We start from the raw sequence: 17,349 nt of genomic DNA on the forward strand, positions 1-17,349 counted from the left end.
GTTGGTCTAAGGGTACAGACTTCCAGTTATAAGATGAATAGCTTCTGGGGGCCCAATGTACAGCATGGGGTCTATAGTTAATTATGCTGTATTGCATGTTTGAAATTTGCTGAGAAAGAAGACCTTAAGTGTTCTCACCACACACACAAGAATATGGTAACTATGTGAGGTGATGGATGTGGTAATTTGTTTGATTGAGGTAATCATTTCACAGTGTACACATATATCAAATCATCACGTTGTAAACCTTAAATATACACAATTTTTATTTTGTCAATTATGCCTCAATAAAGCTTAAAAAAGAAATAAACAAAATAGCATCTCTAAGCATTTGCTCCCATCACTCCCCTTTTTATTATTTTGTGCGGAGAGCATATGACAGTGACACAGACCCGAACTCCCCACGAGTTAGAGTTCACCGTGGGATCAGGGGCTGCGTTGCTCTTTTCACCAAGAACCAGTTTTGAGAGCATGCTGTGTTAGTTGCTCCTCCAGCGTGCATATGCCACTTCCCATGGCCTCAGGAACTGGTTTTAATGGACTGCTCTTGATCTGAAATCTCGATATCCATTTTTCTTCTTCTCAACATTCCAGTGATTCAGTTGGAGTGGATCAGTCCCCATCACCTCCAGCAATGTATGAGTCATATTCTGCCAGCCAAGACCTTTTTTTTTTTTTACCATCTTTATTGGGATATAATTGCTTTACAATGGTGTGTTAGTTTCTGCTTTATAACAAAGTGAATCAGTTATACATATACATATGTTCCCATTTCTCTTCCCTCTTGCGTCTCCCTCCCTCCCACCCTCCCTACAAGACCTTTTTTAAGAGTTTTTTTTTTTAAGAAAACTCATTCATTAAGGTAGCACAAGTGCCATAGGAAGGCTACCAGCTTCTGTCTTTCCTGTGTCTTTCCTGTACTGTGCAAATGGCTGAGTGTCATGTCATACAGTTTCCTGTATGTGTGCACACATGCACATGAGAGAGAGAGAGAGAATTTGTAAGACATAATGGAGGTTTTAGACATCATCATTCACCTGTTGCTGGGTCAGGTATATCAGGTTATTAAACAGAGAACAAGAAATTTTTCTGATGTGGCTCTAAGAATTCTAAACCATCTGTTCCCATCTTCGGGATATTTAACAGCTAGTGTGTCAGGATGCATTAGGCCTCTGCGAGCATCCAGGAGTCTTAAATTGGATGACCATATTCTTTGTCCTCTGCAAAGAACACTCCTGAGCACGAAAAGGAGTGTTCTTAATAATTATTCCTGGATACCAGGCAGACTGGGATGTGTAGTCAGCAGAGGCCTAGAGACCTAACACAATCTCTGCTGTAAAGATCTTCTAATCTTGGCTTATTAAAAATGGGATCAGAAGCTGATATAATAAGCAAATGCCTTCCATGGTATTCCTGGCCGGTGACCTCCTGCATCTACTTGAATATCCCCAGGGACAGAAAGCTCAGTACTACATATAGCAGCCTACTCCATTACGGGATGGTCCTTACCGATTAGAATGTAATAAAAGAATTTTCCAATATGGGGTATAAAGCTGGAAAATATGCTAATAATGTATAGTAAAGCAGTAAACATACACTGTCCGTAGCGATGGGAGAGAGGGTTGCTTAGGGTTTGTGGGGCCAGTGGAGTCACTGACTGCCTTTTGTGTCCTCATTTTTGGGGGGGGTCTCCCATCACAGCCCTCCAAGAGCACTTTTCAGCCTTGCTCCTTCTTCACGAAGGAACTCAGAAAAAGCTGATGAAACTTCAGAGTTCCACCAGGGAAGGCGTGATGGGGGGAGCGGTTCTGGGACCTTGGAGGCCTCATAATCCCAAATTCAGGAAGTAGCTTTGGCGTCTTGGGTTAAAAGAACAAAGGCAGGGAGCCGAACATGGATTTGAGGCCCAGGTCTGCCTATTTCACAAGATATTTAAGCTCCCCGTGCCTCAGTTTCTCCACCTTCAGAATAGAGGTACCTCTTCCTTCTTGAGGACAGTGGGGCTTCATTCAGCTCAGTGTGGTCAGTGTTTCCCCTGCCCTCACTCCGTGCTCTCATGGTGATGGGTAGCACCATCTTGGTCCCTCTGTTCACTCAGCAAATACAGATGGGACGACGGTGGTTCAGAAGCTTTGGACGTGCTGCTTTCTGTGTGTGAAATGCTCATCTTGTTCTAGTTAATTCTTTCTAATCCTTCTTCCTCAGGGACGTCTCCGTGGACCCCGCAGTCAACAAAGCTCGCTTCTCCTCGTTAGCGCCCTTCTCGCCATGTGCAGTTTTTACTCGTGTGACCATTGATTGACTGTCTGTCTTTCCTCTGGGCTGTGAGTTTCATGCAGGCAGGGCCCACTTTTATTCTCTGCTATATATCCAGGCATTGCACATAGCTTGCTATGAAGTAGTCCCTCAGTAAACGTTTGTGGAATGACTAAGGGAATGGTGGGGACACAGACGTGAATGACATAGTGTCTACCCTCAAGGAGATCATATTTGAGAGAATGAGAAGAAAACTGGTGATTACAGTTGAGAATGGGGTAAATTCCTCAATTAGAGTCTCCCCAGACTCCTTTGGAGGCCCCCCTCAGTGGAGCAGCAGAGGAAGGGTACTTCTGGGAGAAAGACTAAGAATTGTCACCCCACATGCATCTGAGTGGCTTGATTTTTCTTTTCTTTTTTTAAATTTTATTTATTTTTGGCTGCATTGGGTCCTCGTTGCTGCACGCAGGCTTTCTCTAGTTGCAGCGAGCAGAGACTTCTCTTGTTGCAGAGCATGGGCTCTAGGTGCGTGGGCTTCAGTACTTGTGGCATGCGGGCTCAGTAGTTGTGGTGCACGGGCTTAGTTGCTCTGTGGCATGTGGGATCTTCCAGACCAGGGATCGAACCTGTGTCCCCTGAATGGGTAGGAGGATTCTTAACCGCTGCACCACCAGGGAAGCCCTTGATTTTTCAATAGAAAAGTAAACAAAAAAGAAAAGGTAAAAGAAACAAGGCTTAAAAACAATTTCAACCACCCTGTGTTGATAGCATTCACAACAGAATCTACAAAGGCAGCTTAAGGTCATCAACGTGACTGCTGTGGGAGAGATGTTGTCAAGCAGACCCACATTCTTATGAAGGTGGGGCAGACCAACGACTGCCAGAAGGTTCTTGCATGGGTGGAGCCCAAACAGAGGGCTCTGGTCTGTCCTCCCTCTGTCTTAGACATGTCTGGGGAAAATGGGCAGAGCCATGGCCTTTGGTTCCTTTGTTTTTGGAAGCCATGTTGGCAACTGTTCTTCTTTCACACTGTTTCTTTCCGGCAATAAAGAAAATCGTTTTTTGATGAGCTCCCATCTTCCCTTTGTGGGACTGTTGATATCTTTGGAAACCAAGTCTTCTCAGCCTTTACAAATCTATAATCCTGGGTGGAGCTAGGACTTCAGAAATCTAAGCCTACATATTGGAAATGGGTATTTTTTTATAAATTTATTTTATTTTTCTTTATTTTTGTCTGCGTTGGGTCTTTGTTGCTGCCTGCGGGCTTTCTCTAGTTGCGGCGAGTGGGGGCTACTCTTTGCTGCAGTGCTCGGGCTTCTCATTGTGGTGGCTTCTCTTGTTGCAGAGCACAAGCTCTAGGTGCGCAGGCTCAGCAGTTGTAGCTTGTGGGCTCTAGAGCACAGACTCAGTAGTTGTAGCGCACGGGCTTAGTTGCTCCGTGGCATGTGGGATCTTCCCAGACCAGGACTCGAACCCGTGTCCCCTGCATTGGCAGGCAGATTCTTAACCACTGTGCCGCCAGGGAAGCCCCTGGAAATGGGGGTTTTAATCATTTTGTTAGCAGTAGTGACATCATATACTAAATTCATGAGGTAGCTTTCTATGGGGGAAGATATGTCAACTTAATTAAAAAAAAATCTTGCTGGCATTGACTAGCACATCAAACTAGAGTGTGAAAATGGTTTTGAATAATGTTTCAAGATAAAGAGTTCTAGCCAATTTTTTTCTTCCTTCCAGAAGTCTTTGAGGTATGTTTTTATAGATATTTTAAGGGAAATTTGTCCAAATAGTGCATACCTAAAATAACCAATTTAAGATGTTTTTCCATCCATATTCAAAAAAGAAAGAATATCCTGAAAAGATAAACATTTATTTATTTATTCATTATTTTATGAGGGTTTTAAAGCAAGGGTTTCTCAAAATATAGTCGTTGAACCGGCTTGTTAGAGATGAAAATTCTCGGGCTCCCACAGAATCAGAATCTCTGGGATGGGTTCAGCAATTTGTGTTTTAACAGGCCCTGCAGAGAATTGTGATGTGCACTCAAGGTTGAGAACCACTCTTAGGCTGGGGCACAAATGTCTCAAAAGGCTTTCGATGCTAGGAACCTCATCTTGGCATCTGTCATCCTGCCTTGCACAAGAATGAAAGCTGGCCTTCATGTTGTATAAAACAGGGGCCTTCTTCTCCAGCTCGGTATCCCCTTCCAGCTCAACCCCGAGTCCATAGTGGACACTCAGCAGATGGGTGCCGTGAATGAGGGAATGGAGAAAGGAACGGGGAGTTCAGAGGAGTGAACGGAGTGGATGGAGAGGGGAATCTGGTGATCAGGCTGGGGCTGAAATGCACTGCTGGTGGACTTCTCTGGTGACGCAGTGATTAAGAATCCGCCTGCCAATGCAGGGGACACGGATTTGAGCCCTGGTTCATGAAGATCCCACATGCCGCGGGGCAACTAAGCCTGTGCGCCACAACTACTGAGCCTGTGCTCTAGAGCCCATGTGCCACAACTACTGAAGCCCGCGTGCCTAGAGCCTGTGCTCTGGCAACAAGAGAAGCCACCGCAGTGAGAAGCCCGCGCACCGCAACGAAGAGTAGCCCCCGCTCGCCGCGATTAGAGAAAGCCTGCATTCAGCAATGAAGACCCAACACAGCCAAAAATAAATAAATAAATTAAAAAAAAAAAAAAAGAAGCGCGTTGCTGGATTATGACAACAGAGCCCGCAAACCCCGAGAAGGTGCTGGTTCTCCCAATATGGAAACCGAAAACTTGAAAAACCCATGCAAAAGCCTGAAGGACATGCACCTCAGTTCTGCTTTCTCCTTGATCAGTATTTCGAAGCTCTTAAAAATAGGGAATAAATCATCCTTCGCACATTTTCTGGCCCCTGCCTTGCTGAAGGGCTAACTCTGTACCTAGTCTGAAGTCTAAAGCAGCCCTGAACGTCAGACACACACTGTTCCTCATTTTAAATGGCCTTGAAAAGACACGTGGCATTCCACAGCCCTCTTCTGTTCCCAGAGTAGTTGTGAGGCTGAGAGGCGGGCCAGCTTGTGTTACCTGGCGATGCTCACGTCCCCCCACCCCCTAGCATGTGCCCCGTGAAATGGAGCTTGTGGTTTTCCAACTGTTGGTCTCTAGTTCGCCTGAGCTCCTGTCACCCTTTGCGGCGTTGTGAGCGTCTGATCCTCATGGGGTGACAGGGAGACCCATGAAGGGAGTGCGGTGGCAGCCAGGGCTGTGGTCCAGCCTTTCTGAATTAGTAGTGGTGCAGTGTTTGATGGACATCCAGTCATCACTCAGGGCATCCCATCCATAGTTATCCATGTTGAGGTTTATGCCTTGACTTGTGATTTTCCCAGCTGTGGGAGTGGAAATTCGTGAGCATGAGGAATGCTATCTCTTGAAACCTTCTACTTCCTTCAGAAAGGGTAGATTGTCTGTAAGAATTCAATGGTAAATATACAGAATATATATTTTTTCCTCTGAGTAAGGGAAGGAGGGAGAGAGATCAGAAGTGGGCAATCTAGTGCCTTCTCTTTGGAGACCTGGATTTCGCTCGGCTGTAGACCTTAAGAAAAGGTATTTGCTAGTTTCATTCTTAGCCCAGGTGGTGTTTGCCAACGCCAACCCATTTGTCATGGTCAGGAGTCAGTTCTACAAAGGAGAAAATACAGTGTGATGCTTTCAGAACCAAGTCGTGCATATCGGTGGCCACGCCTAGCATGGGTGGGTAATGGGTTCTGAAGCCTGGTCAGTGTTCGTGTCAATGTTGTAATTGCAGTTCAGTGGCTGTTCATCGTCTTTAGCCAACTCCCTTGGGGTTGAGGGGCTTTGATGCACTACTTTCTAGGGTGCATGCCAATCCTTTTTAAAAGCCACCCCTTTGGCCGCAAAATCATTACTGTAAAAGAAGGACATTTTAGGTTGTTTCTAGGTGTGACTATAGGGTCCCACTAACACACCGAGGGCCTGTGACCAAGTCATTACTGCAGCTTGGCCTTGAGGTTTAGACTTGGAGACCCAGTGCCCTGTGTCTAGTCCATTACCTTTTAGAGGAAATTGTTATGTGTTTTTAAAGTGGTTACAAGCCAAGGGTACACTCTTGTTATTATTTTTTTTTTTTTTTAATTTTTTTTGCGGTATGCGGGCCTCTCACCGCTGTGGCCTCCCCTGTCGCGGAGCACAGGCTCCGGACGCGCAGGCTCAGCGGCCATGGCCCACGAGCCCAGCCGCTCCGCGGCACGTGGGATCCCCCCAGACCGGGGCACGAACCCCCGTCCCCCGCATCGGCAGGCGGACTCGCAACCACTGCGCCACCAGGGAAGCCTATTTTCTTTTTCTATTGTGGTCAAGGGCACATTTTTTAAAAACTCTCAATCATGTCTCGGACTTTAGCTACAGTTACCAGAAGACAAAGTAGGTTCTGGCTCCAGTCAGCTCCCTGATTCCTGAGAAAGTCATAGCCCACTTTGTGCACCAGTTAAAGATGAGGATGGGAGGGGGAGGGGAAGGTGGGGACTCATATAAGGTGTCTATGGCTAAATGGGGAGAGATTCTGGAAACTAAAGGAGAAATTCGAATTAACTAAGTGGTAAGATCAAACATCCCAGAGAGGCAAGAATCACATGTATGTAATACAAGTTTCTTGGAGGTAGCAACTGCTATTGAAAGGAGAGATATTTGTATCACTCTGAAAAGGTGATTATATTTGAGATTTGAAATATATACTGCTGGATTCCACTTGCAGGTTCTCAGAATTTTTCTTCCATTTTTTTTTATTGTGGTAAATACACATAAAATAAGATTTTATCATTATAGCCATTTCTAAGTGTACAATTCTGTGGTTTAAGTACATTTGCAATGTTTACAACTATCATCACTTTCAGTTTCTTTTTCATTAGCACAAATTCTTTTTTTCCCTGGTTTTGTAAATAAAGTTTTATTGGTACACAGCCATGCCCATTTATTTATGTGCTGTCTCCGCTGGCTTTGCACTATAGCAGGGGTCCCCAAGCCCCGGGCCACTGACCGAACCATCAGCGGCCTGTTAAGAACCAGGCCGCACAGCAGGAGGTGGGCAGTGGGCGGCGGGCGAGCGAGCGAAGCTTCATCTGGCTCCGCATTGCTCTCCATCGCTCACGTTACCACCTGAACTGTCCCCCCCCATCACTCGCATGACTGCCTGAACCAGACCTCCCCACCCCCAGTCCGTGGAAAAATTGTCTTCCATGAAACCCATCCCTGGTGCCAAAAAGGCTGGGGCCCACTGCACTATAGTATCAGACTTGAGTAGTTGTAACAGAGACCCTGTGGCCTAAAATATTGACTATTCAGCTCTTTATAGAAAAACAAACAAATTCTATACACACTAAACAATATCTTTCCATCCCCACCTCGTCCAGGTCCTGGCAATCCCCCTTCTACTTGTGCCTCTCTGAATCTGATTGTTCTAGGTGCCCCATATAAGTGGAATCATACAGTATTTGTCCTTTTGTGTTTGGGTTATTTCACTTAGCAAATGTCCTCAAGGTTCATCCGTGCTGTAGTATGTGCCAGAATTTCCTTCCTTTTTTAAGGCTGAATAATATTCCACTCTATGTACAGACCCCATTTCGTTTATCCATTCATCCGTCAGTGGACATTTGGGTGCTCTCACCTTTGTCTGCTGTGAACTTGAGTGTATAGGTGGCTATTTGAGTCCCAGCTTTCAATTCCATTTTTCCCTTTAATATACTCTTAGAACTGGCAAAATTTGAAAAGTAGGGCAAAGATGGCCATAAATTTAAACCTTGGTGACAACAGGCGGCAACTGGTGACCTGACAGTGCCACAGAAGTTTTCTCATCCTATGAACCTAATTAAATTAACAGTCCAGTTGGCCAAACTCACATGCACTTAAACCAGACAATTTCTGAAAAAGCTCATTAGGTGCAATCTTGGGAGCTCCACCAGCTGATGGAATGTTTTCCCCTGGGTTTTTCAGTAATTAGACAGGAAAGGTCTTTCCAACTTTAGACCTCAAATGGAAGATTTTTGTCTTGTTTGCCAAGGCAGCGGTTTTCATGCCATTGGTTAAAATATGCAGAAATCAACCTTTAAAATTCTTTGATGCAGTGGCCTAAGATTTCAGTGTCATTAAACCTCAACTCTCAGGAAGCACACAAGTTTTAGGGAAAATTTTCTGTCTTCATGTTACTATTGCTTTCCATCATTTCAGTTTCTTATTTCAGTTCTAAAAAATTTAGACCTTAGAGGAACACATGGAACTCTTCTGTATTTCTAAGTTGTGCAGCATGAGATGAGCATGGTCGATGAAATCCAGGATGTAAGACAGATGACCCTCCTGTGACAGCTGGGGACACTAACCTGCAGAAGTTCACACAACTCACACTCAACATGAATCCTCAGAGGGGAAGAGAGTAGGCAGTTGACTTATAACTTAGACCCCAGATTCTTCTTTGAGGAACGTAACAAACCAAGCAGAATCCAGACCCTCCGTATCTATTTGTATTAGTCAGTTTCTCCTCCACCCTCTCCAGAAAGCCAACTGTTGTACTTAATTTGTCTGTATACCAGCAGACGCGTGGTTTATAATAAACTTGTTCTTAGCGTACACTAAGGAGGAGCCTTATTATTTTCCAGGGCTTCTCTGTATCTATAGTAATTTTGAAATTACTACCTAATTTGAAAATGGACAGAGACACATTGCTGGGAATGTAGTTGGTTAACAAATATTGACAGACGTCCAGCATTTGTGATTAATTAGCAGAGTGTTCGTTTGTCTTTGTGTTCTTTGTTGTGTGTGTGTGTTTACGTACGTACATGTATATATATTCATGTCCCATGTATGCATTTATATTTATATTATTTTGTATCATGCCCCCTCAGGACTTGGGCTTCCCTTTGTTGCCTCAGATTCCTAGTCCTGAACCTAATCTAAATTCTCAACCTCTTCACATAACACTCCTGACATCTCCCATCTCAACTGAACCTGTTTTTCTTAGAGCTGTAACTTCCCTCACGTCTCTGTATGGAGGTGGCTTGTTTCTCCATAGCCCAGGGATCACTGGACACTCTGGCCCTCCATTGCCTCTTCCATCCTGTGCAAAACCTTTTCTCTTGAGGCCCCTGCCACCTGACTAAATCCCCATTCTGTCTACTCTCCCTGCTGGTGTCATCTACCGACCTCCAGGCCCCTCTGGCCATCAGCTTCCAGTCTGTGCACTTGAATGTGCTAGCCGGCCCCTGTGCGTCCCCCATCCTTGTCCTCCTGACTGCAGTGATGTTCAACCCTGCTCCACTTCAGCAGGGGTCCCTTGGATCCTACCATCACAGGGAAGGATTTAAACTCTGAAGTCCCACTCAGTGAGGGTTCATATCCTTCCAGCTTTCTTTTTCTTTCACTGCACCCAGTCTCCAAACCCCTTCTCCAGTCTTTTCTCCATATGCTTATTTATTTAACAAATGTTGATCGAGACACTTTGCTAGCTCCTGGGAATTTAATGATGAGTAAAAATGGATATGCACCCTGTGTTCACAGAATATGCAGTCCAGTGGAGGAGAGGGGAAGTGATCAAACGATTACACAAAGAAACGTAAAATTGCTCCTGTGCTAAGTGCCACAAGGTACAGACTGTGCTCGTGGGGGACTTTCCTGTATTATGTGAGCAGGGAAGTGATGGTGGAGTTGAGATCTGAAGGATGGATAGTCTATGAGGGGAAGTAAGTCTTCCAGGAGGAAGGAAGTGCTTGTGCAAAGGCCCTGTGGTTGGGTGGTTGGGGGGGTGTGCACACGGTAAATAAGAACTGAAATTTCCATTAGTTGGCGTCTAGAGAGGAAGAAAGTGTGAGATAAAGCCAGAGAGGAGGAAAAAGGCCAGAGTTGTCAGGGTCTTCTAAGCTGTGTCAGGGATGTTTATCTTCGTACCAAAAGCCATGGAAATCATTTGCAGCGATTGAGGGGGGGTCCTCGCCATTTTATATCACGTGTCCTGAAAATCCAGTCCATTCTACACTGAGTGTGGCTTTATAGTATTGCATTTTTGGAAACACCAGATTTGAATGCCCACAAAATCACAGGCATTTTTTTTTGTAACTATATTCTTTTATTACTTTAAAAATTATAATGATTGAATATACTCCAATCAGTATATTCATCCAATGAAATTCTTTTTTTTTTTTTTAACATTATTGGAGTATAATTGCTCCACAATGGTGTGTTAGCTTCTGCTCCACAACAAAGTGAATCAGCTGTACATACACACACGTTCTCACAGGCATTTTTTACTAGGCTTCCTTACATTTGAATAAAGCACTGTTTTACTCTTATCTGGAAGTCCCATGTATTTTATTTTAATGCTATAATTCTAAATACCAACTGCTGAAAGCTCCTTTTTTCTCCTTTCCTTCTTTCATCTTGAATACATCTGCACTTCAACTATTGTTTGGAGTCTTGGTTTCCAGTGAATCCACTTACGGCATTTTTGTGTAAGCACTTAACGTAAGTCAAATGTAATGCACCAGAATGTTAGGTTGGAAACTTAGGGGACATTTGGCTGTTTAAATGGCGCTGTCAAAATATTGGTTTTATACTTTACAAATCTTTTGTTATTTAGGATAACAAAAATACCTTTTTTGGTAGCAAAATTATGTCTTCTCCTATTGAGAACAGCTAATAGTTCAGGGATGAGAAAAACATACTACTAATCTTGCCATATAGTGAAGAAAAAGAAATCCGTTCGCTTTTCCCTTGAGAAAAGATTGAGACTCATTGTGAGCTTCTCGGGGTAAAACTGGCAGAAACATAGGTTTTTTAGTGAATCACCGAGGTAGGAGGAGAGGGGGCTGTGTCAGACCACCACTCAGTGCCCTGTAGCGATGGCACAGTTGAGGCACAGACGCAGGAGGCGGCAGCTGGTGGGTCTAGGTTTTTAGTTTTGTGAGATGAAAAGCCACAGGGGCAACTCACTGTGCTACTGGAAGCGCAGACTCTGAATCCGAGTGCCCATGGAGTGCACACTTGTGATTTTATGAAAGAAGCAAGCCTTTCTGACACAGATCAGTGACACGCTTGTTGCCATCGTGCTGAATTATAATTATGCAGAAATGGCACACAGTTGGCATAAAAGAGCTCTGCCTTTTCAAGCCATCAGTTTTCATCTTTCACTGTCTACAGTAACCTATCAAGGTCCCCACTGGATAAGCATCTGTTCTAATCCCACCATTTCACAGATTGGGAGACTGAGTCCCAGAGACATTATGTGATGTGCTCAAGAGCATGCTGCTTATCGGGGCAGAGTTGAGATTCAAACCCAGGCGGGCCTCCCTACTGGAGTCCCGCGTTCTCCCCGCCACGTGCCAGCCACCCCACGCACCTGGTGTCTGCCCTTCCCTGGACCAGCCAGGTGGACCTGGAGCATCAGGAACTCTCCCTTCCTCCTCCTTGGTTTTCCATTCTCCTCTTCCTCTTCCACTGTGGGAGTTTGCAATGGCGGTGGTGTTATTTCTAGGTCCCCTCCTTCCTTGGACTTCTCAGAAGTGTCTATTTATATTTGTAGCATTTATAAAATTCACAAGGACTCCTGAGTAATTTAAACTTCTGGATTCCATGCTAGCTGAGGGCAAAGATCAGGCCTGACTTAGCTATTTCAGTTTTCTATTTCCCTCTCTCCCCCTCTGGACCTCAAGCAGAGGAGTTCAATAAAGGTTGATTGTAGAGTTGTACAATTTGCCAGACCAAACGTTATAATTTGGATGCTGGAATGATGTTCTCTCTCATAAACAAACCATCCCCAGATTGTTTGGCCTTGGGAGTCCTCATGTCTTTTTTTTATATAGTGCATTTTATTGTGTATAAATTATACCTCAATAAAAGAAAGTAATGTGCCTTTGGGATCCTATATCAAAAATTGTTCATTTTCTGAGGGGTCGCTGCTGCCGGTAGCTGGCTAGGCCCTGATCAAACGTGCAGAATCATTAAGTAGGGTCATTTGTTCTGCGGTGAGCCGAGTAGAATGTGTAAAACCCGTTCAGGAGGGAATTAGTTCATCCCCCTCTCTGTATTTTTGAGAGTACTCCTAGCACGATTCTCAAAGCGTGCAGGCCTCATACATATGTTCTAATGGGCTAATTGTTAAGGCGACATTTGTAAATTAACCTCTGACTTGAGCTAAGTGGTTTTCTCTAATGGGTTTAATTCAGTGACTCCCCGTGCTTGGCCACACATCAGATTCACTGGAGGAGCTTGTTAAAAATAGAGATATGCGGCCTCCCCCTCACCCCAGTTCTCAATTATCTGGTCCCCTGGTGAGGTGAGGGCTTTTAAGGAGAGCTCCTCAGGGGATAGGATTTGAGTGGCAGCAACCTTTGTGACCCTCTGCTCCAAATCCATGTCTGAAGGCCCATGTAGCCTTATGTGTGGGTTTGAAAGCGTTTGGGGCTAAACCCGAAAGCTTGAAACCAGGTTCTAGAGCAGGCAGTATCTCAGAGGAGCCAGCTTTCCAGATTCATTCACCTCCATATCGCATCAATGGATCTGTCTTTTCCTTGGGGAGCTTCAGTGACCTGAGGGAGGATATTCTGTGCTTCGCCATACTGTTGTGCATTTTTCTGAACCTTCCAAGACATTTGGAAGGTTTTCAGGGTCTGCTCGAATTTCCATCGTGAAGATGGCTGTGTCTTTCTCCTCTCTGCTCACCAAGTATCATCAGACTTCTGTTTTTATATAATTTTCCTGCTTTTAAAAATTTTTATTATTTATTTTTTTGGCCGCCCAGCATGTGGGTCTTAGTTTCCCTGACCAGGGATGGAACCTGCACCCCCTGAATTGGAAGCATAGAGTCTTCCCACTGGACTGCTAGGGAAGTCCCATATCATCAGACTTCTGGTGTCAGGTGTTGGGGACAGGCATTCTTTTAGTATACTGTGTGTGTGTGTGTGTGTGTGTGTGTCTGTGTACCTAGCATTCTTCTGTACAAACACATGTCATGTCTGATCTTAGAGTTTTGAAAATAGATGACTCACGGGCACCATTGTTCCAATGACATTTATCAAACTGCTTTTGTTTTTAGGAATCTGGCGCTCTATAAATATCACTCAGGACTCAGTACCACCACACAGCGTACAGGTGTTTGCAGTAAACCTAAGAATATGGCAGTTCGCACTACGCAGGGTAGCCAAGGTGATGTGGCGAACCCAGACTATGAAGAGTTAGGAAGGCTGGCCGGGCTCTCATGACAGGCACAGGGTGCGCTGAGAGGGACTGCTCACCTCATCCCTTGTGTCAGACGGTGTCCACACACTCTCGTTTGCGACAGTACTTTGTAAAGTGCTTGGTCATTGTTAGGGGTGTTCTGTGACTCAGCTGCTAGATGGCGAGTGTTTCCTGGTCTCTTTTCTTGGTCTCATCTTACCATGTCCCTTGCTGCCTTGCCCCTGGTCCCTGGGACTGTAGTTGCTCAAGGAAGGATTCCCAGCGGCCCTCCCCCTTAATGAAGGGGTATTAGAGTAGCCATAACACGTCGGAAGAAGGGACACTTTGAGAAGGGAGTGGCTGTTGAGACAAGAACCTCTGCTGTTCCCGCCCTTCCCTAGCTCCTCCATTTATGTATGTCCCATCTAGTCCATATCTTACTATATATCGACTCTACCTGTACCCTACAATTGAGCACTAATTGCACAATAGCACAGGACTCATCTATGTAAGGGTTACTGCAGAAAAAGAGCGTATTTTATGACTCCAAGTGGATTTCTTCCTTTTGTTTTTCCTAGGGCCTTGTGCATAGCAAATGTGAAATACTTAGGTGGTTATTTGGGGCTGCTCTGTAATGTAACCATTACCACTTAGGCTCAAATCTAATCATTTTGTATAGTTGGACTGAAGTTTTTCATTTTTAGAGTAGGGTTCTCAGACAGTGGGGTGTTTGCCAGAGAGATAGAGATGAGAGATGCAAGATGAGAGAGAACTAGCCCTTTGCGAGGGCCCTGTAGAAGAGTCATCTGTTGGATTCCTATTTTCATGGCCAGATCCAAAGGATTGATTCCTTATCTGCAGCACCCGGATCCGGGTTGACAATGTAATCAGGCCTGACATGATAAAGAGCCATTTAGCAAGTTTAAAAATCGCAGGCATGGTGGCCTCCATACTGAGAAGCAGATCCTCCCCCACCCCATTGATCATTTCGTGCCTGGAGGCGGGTGGCTGGGGGATGGGGATGGGACAGTTCGGACACCCTGTACCCCATTGAGAGTCTTGCAGCTGAACGTGTGGACACAAGAATAGGTCCACTCCTCAGAACCTTCAGCTCCTGGGAACTGTGGAGTCATCTTCCTCCTGGGTTTCTCTCCCTCCCTTATCCTGTCAGAGCGATGCTGCTATTTGACTTTGCATCTGAAGAGAGCAAGAGGCCACCCCTGCTGTCACTGGCTGATTCGCTTAAAGCTGCACATTACTCCCCATCACAGAGGCAGCTGGGACACATTAGTGTCAGCTACTTTGTCCCCTCCGATGCTGGGAAGTCATCATCATGGCAGGAGAGCTTAGATTTTTGAGCCCATTTCAGAATGATGCAGATACGGTGTGCAAGAACTTTTTCCCTTTCTTTTCCCTTTCTCTCCTCCCCTTTCCCCCATCCTTTGCCCTCATCTTCTCTCTAGCTTTAATGGCCTAAGCCTGCACAGCCCGCTCTGAGAGAAGCTCTGCACTCACGGATGCACACACACACACACACACACACACACACACACACACAGCCAAATTGCCAGAGATTAGTCTTGCATCAGCTGTTTATGAATGAAGAAGAGGTCCTTCTCCTCTGATCTGGCCACACCCCTTCTCTTTGCAGCATTTTGAGAATGAGGTCAGGGCCCGGATCTAACTGCTTATGTCTCAGAAATAGCACAGATCAAAATTAATCTTAAGCTACTTGATTTGCTGCCTCATTCAGATCATAGAGGGAAAAGCAGAGGCTTCTTGATGTTTTTGTTTGTTTTTGTGTATAACTTTGCAAGAAATGAATGAATAAATGAATGAATGAATGAATGAGTGCATGTGTGAGGACAGAGACTGAGGTGAACCCGCCAGGGGCTTAGCCCTGGGCCGAGGGTAATTACTGACAGACTGCAGGAGTTTCCTTGGATTCAGCTGGAGCCCGTTTCAGTTTTTAAAACACAATGGAAGAATAAAATCAGCCACGGTGGTGTATTGTTTTAATACTTCCTTTCATAAGGGGAATTCATCAGATGCTATGAAGCCACATATTCCCTTTATAATATCCAGTTGTTTCAGCTGTCAGTTGTCTGCTTTGTACCCACCATCCATGGAATGGATGTAACTCCATGGAATTTTGTAAGTGTTTTAAGTGAATAGGTATGCAGAGTTCATTTTCTATCAGCCATTTTGGCTCACGTGCATGTGAACACACACACACACACACACACACACACACACACACACACACACACGACTCCATCATGCCTAATCGTCACATAAATCGGGATTCACCTCTATCCGCCAGCCAGTGCCACAGGGATGTCAATTTGAAGATATGCCGAAGAGGCTGACACTTCTCACACCCTTCACCCTGCAGTCCCTTTAGGATATTAGCACGTCTACTAGATATTTATTGCCCCCTGGCATTATGTGTAATGGTGGTGTTTATGTTTTGTTCTCAAGCTTCGTTGTTGGCTCTTGGCGTCTTTTATATTTTTGTACCTCCTTTTAGTTGCACTCCTGGCCTCCTCTGTGAAGGAGTAAATAAAGAAATTAGAGTGTGGAGTGAGGACAGAAGTGTCAGCGTCAGCCTCACGTGCTGCATATTCGTTTGATGGACTTTACTGTGACAGGTATCCTTTGGAGGAGATGCCAAAACTGTCTTTTGTATCAGTGGTGATTTTGAGTGAAGAGTGAAAAGAAGAAGAACGTTGTCATATACCTGGCCAATCGTATGACCTCATTTGGCTTCCTGCGCCTAAACTGTCTCCAGAACACCCGAGAAGTAGTGCAACCACATGCGCACACACACGTTCATGCAATGAATATAAATATGCCTACGTGCGCATATATGGACATTAGACAGACACCAAATGTGTGCTTTTTGATGAATATTTCTTGTATAGAAACGGAAAGTAAGCTAGTAAATTAGTGTTTGTTTAGGGTCGGTGGTAGGAACAGGTATTAACTGTTAATGGGCAGGAGGGGTTTTTCCGGGGTGATGAAAATGTTCTGAAAGTAGATGACACTGCTGGCTGCACAACTTGATAAATTTACTCAAAGTCATTGATTGAATTGTACGCTTAAAATGGGTGAATTTATGGTATGTAAATGATACCTCAGCAAAGCTGTTAAAAATTGATGTCCCTGTCTCTGAGTTCCTTTGGGGCCTAGGTTACATATAATATGAAAAATTGTATCACTGCAGTTTTTTTACCTGCTTTTTTCTCACTGAAGTGTGTTGACTTCAGCTGCAGAGAAGCTGGACCCTGAGGTAACAGGGCCAGATGAAACCCCAGTGCCCAGGGATACAAAAGTCTGCCCTGCGCCCTGTTGGCCAGCAGTGAGGTTGCTGTCCACTGCAAGGTGAGGAGCCGTGCGCAGGGTAGTATGTGGGCGCAGCAAGGGGGCGACACTGCCAAGCAGGCCCCTGAAAACACCATGTTCCGAGGTGCAGCTGCGTGTGTCCAGAAAATAAATAAGTAAACTTCGCAGCATTCAGCCCTTAACTGGTCGTGTTTTTCTCTTCTTTTGCAGGTGGTGTTAGTCTTTGCTCTCAGCATTGGTGCACTTGTAATATACTTCATAGATTCGTCAAAGTGAGTATTCAAATACGTTGTCTTGCCCTCTTTTCTCAAACCATCACGAGCCTTTACATTGATCCGTTGATTTCCTTTAACACCAACCTTTGCCAGAGCCTCCTGAGTGTGGAAGGCTTTTGGAGGAAGGCAGGGCTGTCTGTGCGGATTTTCTGAATGGGAAAGCAAGCTCTCACGAGGAAGACTTACTTTGATTACGCTGGCCTAGGAGGGCGGGAGAGGAATCTGAGGTCATCACACCTTTTCCCTGGGTATTACTGATTTTCAAATAGCTGTTTCCTG

General features: G+C 45.0%; 1 protein-coding gene across 14 annotated transcripts in view; it reads left to right on the top strand.

Moving 5' to 3' along the window:
• The window catches only part of KCNMA1 (potassium calcium-activated channel subfamily M alpha 1), a gene marked incomplete at both ends in the record, with an annotated part of 740,839 nt that overhangs the window by 357,246 nt on the left and 366,244 nt on the right, over window positions 1-17,349 (top strand). For all 14 annotated transcript variants that reach the window (XR_013824326.1, XM_079900389.1, XM_079900388.1 and 11 more), the window contains one exon: window positions 17,006-17,067. Coding sequence is in view for 13 of the 14 variants with exons in the window: in XM_079900389.1 (XP_079756515.1) it covers window positions 17,006-17,067 (62 nt within the window). The remainder of the gene's footprint in view (window positions 1-17,005; window positions 17,068-17,349) is intronic.

Source organism: Stenella coeruleoalba (assembly GCF_951394435.1).
Source record: "Stenella coeruleoalba genome assembly, chromosome: 16".
Lineage (NCBI taxonomy): Eukaryota > Metazoa > Chordata > Mammalia > Artiodactyla > Delphinidae > Stenella > Stenella coeruleoalba.